Source organism: Rana temporaria, chromosome 1 (genome assembly GCF_905171775.1).
Source record: "Rana temporaria chromosome 1, aRanTem1.1, whole genome shotgun sequence".
Classification (NCBI taxonomy): domain Eukaryota; kingdom Metazoa; phylum Chordata; class Amphibia; order Anura; family Ranidae; genus Rana; species Rana temporaria.
In genome coordinates, this window is record NC_053489.1 from 199753313 (window position 1) to 199759312 (window position 6000).

Genomic DNA, 6000 nt, shown 5'->3' on the forward strand with positions numbered 1-6000 from the left:
ACATTGTGTAAAAGCTAGTTCTAGAAAAAAAAAGTATGAGAATGGGAAAGGCAAACAGGATTCATTCTAAAAACAGTGGTAATAAAGCAGATGTTTTCACATCTGCAATGCAGAGCACCTGTGTCTCCCCAAATCAAAAATGGGTTTTGGTAGGGTCTCCCAGAAATACAGTTTAGGGGGGACATCCATGTGTGTCACTTTGCTAAAAAGGGGCAGGATCAGAGCTTGCCATATAGAAGTAATTGCAAAATGTAGGTTTGGTGAAAGATAAAAGTAACTAAATGAAAGCATCTTCTAAGCAATGTGTGCGATTTATGCTCTCCAATATCTGTGTGCTGATGAGTCTACATTTTTTTTGGTTTATTTCAGGGGAAAGAAGTCGCCAGCATTTGGAGGAGGCAGAGAGGGCCAGACAAGGCCAAAATCTGCCATCTCAACATGTGGAGGAGGAGGAGGATGTGGAAGGAGAAGAGGATGTGGAAGGAGAGGAGAATGTGGAAGGAGAAGAGGATGTGGAAGGAGAGGAGGATGTGGAAGGAGAGGAGGATGTGGAAGGAGAGGAGGAAGGAAGAGAGGAGGAAGAAGTAATTTTGGACTTAGAAGTCATAGCAGATGAAGGGCAAGTGGCGGAAGAACAATTTGGCGAATTGAAAGAAGGTGGATTGATGGATGAAGGAGGAGTCCAAGATGATGGGGAAGTGGTGGAAGAAGGAGGAGTGATAGAAGATGATGGGGAGGTGGTGGAAGAAGGAGGAGTGATAGAAGATGTCGAAGAGGTGGAAAGGAGAAGCCCATCAGGTCAGTGTCACCCTAGCTTGATTCCAAAAAACATATGTAGATAGGCCTCATTGAAAAATAATATTGTAAATGCCATTTTTTTTTGTTGTTTTAGGGGAGGAGGATGGTGTGCCAATATTTTCACGTGCAAGTGCTGCTATAATTATTCAGCAGGTAATGGAGTGCAGCACTGAAATGCACAATATGCGTGAAAGGATGTTTCTCATGGAACAGAATGTAACAAATGTCCTTTTGGAATGCAGCACGGAAATGGACAATATGCGGCAAAGAATGATGGTGATCGAATCTAATTTTAAGAACATTATTGACATGATGGGCCGTGTCAAAGACTGAAACACCCCCCGCCCATCCCCCGCCCCCACAAACATTTTTACAGTTTGAATAATGAATACGCCAAAATTTGAATATACACACACAGTGTGCCAACATGTGCTATCTGCCATCACAGAATATCTAATGTCTGTGCTTTGTGGGTCCAACCCCCTCCTCCATCCTCAAGTAGTTGAGAGGAAGGGTTTGCTCCCACAAAACACAGACATTGATCACCCATGATGTCAGATAGCACATGTGGCCATTTGTCTGTTGAACCAATGACATTTGGCGAGTTTGCACTGAATGTGTGTATCTTCCAATTTTGGCGTGTTCCAGTGTGAAAGCACACCATGACTGACTGCTGTTGTGAGTTGTTATATTTTTTGAATTGGATTTTGTTACTTTTTGACCATGTTGAACATTTTGGGATACTATAAAGTTTAGACCATAAAGAATAAACAACGCCAAAAAATTTTTTAAATATATATATAGAATTATAAATCTCTCTAATCACTGAATTTAGTGAAGTAGAGATTTGACTTCAAATTCTCACCTAAAAATTTTCTTTTAGAAAAACACACCAAAAAAAAAAAAAATGGTTAAAAAATTATTGTTTTTTGTGCCTAAAAAATATGGCCAAAAAAAAAATTAAGGCGGTAAACACCCCACCAAATATAATCTATATATATATATATATGTAAACAATAAATCTAACTATATTTGATGAAAAAAAAAGTGAACTTGTTAATAAATGTATAATCTGCATAATATTTTTGGTTGAATTACCTGAAAAAAAAAAGAAAATTTTAAAAAAATTTTGAAGACTCCTAAGTACAAAAGCAGGGAGTAATGAAAAAAATATAAAATTATTTTTGGGGTCATGAACAAGCAAAAATTAAAAAAAATTGACCTCAACATTTACAAATGGAGTTGCTTCTTATTTCTAGACTCAATACCCTGTTTGTAGATGAGTGAATAATGTGCAAAATGTGGTTAGTTACTAAAAGTGGAGAAATCAATTATGCATTACAATTGAAGAAGTTAGTTAGAGAACCAGGAAGACAGAAAAAGAGAAAAAGCATTAATGACAAACAACTGTATAAAGTCCAATGGTCTAATTATTTATTATTTTTTAGAATATTCCTTTCTTTGGGGGCCGAATTAGAAAGAAATATGATCTGGCATAGCAATGGCCCCCCGACCCATGAAGTACTCAACATATTTGTCGCGTACCTCACGAGCTGATTGGGGGGCCAAGCCAGCGCGACCAGTGTCCAGCCCGGGAAGGGGATCTGAGGGTAGTCTTGCCTCAGAACCGATGTCGGGTAGGTACGTCTGGGAGTGCCTGCGTAAAAAGTTGTGCAAAATGCAGCAGGCAAATACAACGGTGTCCAATTTATATTCCGCCAGATGTATCGATGTCCTGAACAGGCGGAACCGGTTGGTGAGTATCCCAAAGGCATTCTCGACTACCCTCCGAGCCCTGGCCAACCGAAAATTAAACACACTCCTCTCTGAGGTGAGGGTCCTCTGGGGAAAAGGCCGCATGAGGTGAGGACCAAGCCCAAAAGCCTCGTCCGCTAGGAACACAAACGGAAGTCCTTCCACATTATCTTCATCTGGTGGCAATGCCAGACCACCAGCTTGGAGACGATCATAGAAATCAGTCCGTGCGAACACTCCCCCATCAGACATCCGGCCGTTCTTCCCCACGTCCACATATAGAAACTCATACTGTGCCGACACCACCGCCATCAACACAATACTATGATAACCCTTGTAATTATAATAGTACGACCCCGAGCGGGGTGGGGGCACAATGCGGACGTGTTTCCCATCTATTGCTCCACCGCAGTTTGGAAAATCACACCGCTGGGCAAATTGGGAAGCCACAGACTGCCATTCCTGTGGTGTGGAGGGTAGCTGTGGGGACAAACAAAATTAGAGATTTAGTACTTTGTAACAAATACATCCTACAAGCATCCTTGTGACAGTTCACAGTATTAAAATTGCATTAGAAAAATGTGCATGGAGAATTTGGGAAATGAAATATATAGGGCCACTTCATTAAGAGACTCCACAGCCCTCTGATGGGGACAATAAAAGTTTGAAGGGGGGGGGGGGGGGCACAAAAACCAAAAAGTCCTGTTAGAAAAAATGGCAAGGTGGGTTTGTCCCTAGGATAGCATGCTGGACAGGTTAATATTGGGTAAGGGACAAATATGCAGGTAGGCCAAGAATAAAACATGTAAAGCTGATATCAACATGCATAGGGAGAAAAGGTAACGTTAGTTAAACACACAGCATATCTGGGAAAATAAAAAGAAAGTTAGTTGGCCACATTATTAGAGCCAGGAAACTTACCTTAATATACTCCTCATGCATAACTTTGATGATGGCAGCACACGTGTCCGGTATGATGACCCCAAGCGCCTGCGGAGAGATGCCTGTCGAGAACTTGAGGTCCTGCAGGCTCCTCCCAGTCGCCAGGTACCGCAACGTGGCAATAAGCCTCTGCTCGGCCGTGATGGCTTGGCGCATCACAGTGTCCTGCCTCGTGATATAGGGGGACAGAAGATCCAGCAGACGGTTGAATACGGGGTCCGTCATGCGGAGAAAATTCCTAAAGTCATTAGGATTATTCTCCTGGAGTTCCCTAAGCAGAGGCATATGTGAGAACTGGTCACGCTGGCGCAACCAATTCTTGGTCCAGAAACGCCTCCGCCCCCTGTTTCTGGCCAAAGTACTGGACAAATGAACATATCCAGCAGCCATCCCATAAACAGCACCAACTCGCGAAAATTGACGCTGCTGCTCCATCATGGCTTCAAACCGGCCGGCTGGTCAGTCAAGAACACACTGAAACAGAAAGCACTCGCAAATCCAGCACTACCTGCGACAAACGCGTGACAAACAGATACGAGCGCACAGGATGCAACTGCTAAAGCAGAAACAACCTGCTTGCCTATAGCCGAATGACAACTACGTTACCGCAAGCACACGCACTGAACCCGTGAATACACGCTGTCAAAGCCTGGAGACCGAGAAGCGCGAATCAGCTCTAACCAAACCTTCACTAACACGAGCAAACACGTAACTAGCAAAAGAGGAACAGAGGGCGGCGCCATTAACTTTGGTCTTCCCCTTTATAGTGACGTCGTACGTAGTTTACGTGCACGCGTTCCGGTACGACGGGAATTTGGTCCGCTGGTGTGTACACGCCAGCGGAACAAAACACAAATCAGCCTTGTACGCCGGAAACTGTCGGGCAGACAGTTTCCAGCGCACAGATCCGGTCGTGAGTACAAGGCCTTAGAAACAATAACAATTTGTCGTAAATTTGCGCTTCAGTTTTTTCATGGAACATTTAAGAAATTGGTTCAATGCAGTAAAGTAATCTTTTGCAAACATACTATTATGGGTAATGGAACGTGGCACAAAGCAGATAAAGAAGCATCATTATAATATTTTCCTGATGCTTCTTCTTACTAATGTTCCATTGAATAGTCCTTAATATTCTTCTCTGACATAATATGACAGAACTACTAACTGGAATGATAACTGTCATCATTTATAATGTATCTCTGGGACTCATAATAATTAGATTAAAATGTTTAGCGAGAAATATTTTACCCAATGTAAATATAATTAAAACAAGAGTATGCATCAGTCATTGAAGTACATGTTTAGCGCATTTAATATATATAAGTATATTTATTCATGTATATTATTCGATTATTATAACTCTCCTCTTATTTTGAATGTTCAACGGTTGTGGCTAATGTCCTTTTTTTTTTGCACTTAGGTTCAGCCTACTTTTTCAGAGGAAAAGAGTACTGGAAAGTGCTTGACAACAAAATGGAAGCTGAACAAGGTTACCCACAGATAACGGCACGAGACTGGCTAGTATGCAGTGACATGCAGTCGGATGGACCAAGTGCAGAAAGCAGTAGGACTGGTGTTCATTCCAGGCAGGGTCAGCATGACGAGAGCCGCTCAGAGAATGCCTATGAAGTCTGTTCTTGTACATCTTCAGCAGAATTTCTCAGCATCAGCTTGTCAAGTAACATTTCACTGATTCTGGTGCACCTATTCACAGTAGCCTTTGTCTCATTCTCATGATGCGCCGTCCCTAATGGACTTTACCATTACACAAAGGACTAAGGGGTCAAACCTGTGATCCTAAATGTGCTGCACAAAGCTGCAGGCCAAACATTCCGAGAAGCTTGGAAGTGAAGGATACCAAATTCTCCATGAGAAATGAACTTTTTAAGATAATGTCCTGGAAAGTGGTGCTCGAATTACTGGAACGTGGAAAACCCAAGGGAGGACTTGCTATGAAACCACCATGTTTTCATTGTAACGGACAAAAAATTATTTTTTACATTGTATATGTTCTGCACATTCAACCACAGTCTATGGAAATTAAAGCTGTCCAAACATGATTAGAACCTAACCAGGAATTGCTATTTTTCACTACCTGTTGCCTACCATGAGAGGGAGTTGTAGTTTGCAAGTCGTAATACAGCAATCAGCGCAACCTATAGTGAGTGACTTGCTATACCACTTACCTCTGCTCAGTCAGCAGAGAAAAATTGTGAAAATAATGTCTGGTACACACAGGGAGTTTTTTTTTTTTTTTTTCGTTCAACCTGGTGGGCTGAACCAAAAAATTGGACAGATCATTGTACCAACACAAGCAATGTTAGTACAGCAATCTCCCTGCTAAGTTCTTGTGTTCTTACAGGGGGACTGCCCCTAGCCTCCAGAACACACTGATCAGCACAAATAGTCAGGCCTCGTACACACGACCGAGTTTCTCAGCAAAAAACAGCAAGAAACTTGCTGGGATTTTTTTTTTGCCGAGGAAACCGGTCGTGTGTACACTTT

The 6000-nt window shown here is 42.2% G+C and overlaps 1 protein-coding gene across 2 annotated transcripts in view; it reads left to right on the forward strand.

Moving 5' to 3' along the window:
• Positions 1-5555, forward strand: part of MMP17 (matrix metallopeptidase 17) — a 194639-nt gene extending 189084 nt beyond the window's left edge. For both annotated transcript variants that reach the window (XM_040347643.1, XM_040347647.1), the window contains exon 10: positions 4916-5555. In XM_040347643.1, coding sequence (XP_040203577.1) covers positions 4916-5232 — 317 coding nt within the window. In that variant the 3' untranslated portion in view covers positions 5233-5555. The remainder of the gene's footprint in view (positions 1-4915) is intronic.
• The last annotated feature ends 445 nt before the right edge of the window (positions 5556-6000 follow it).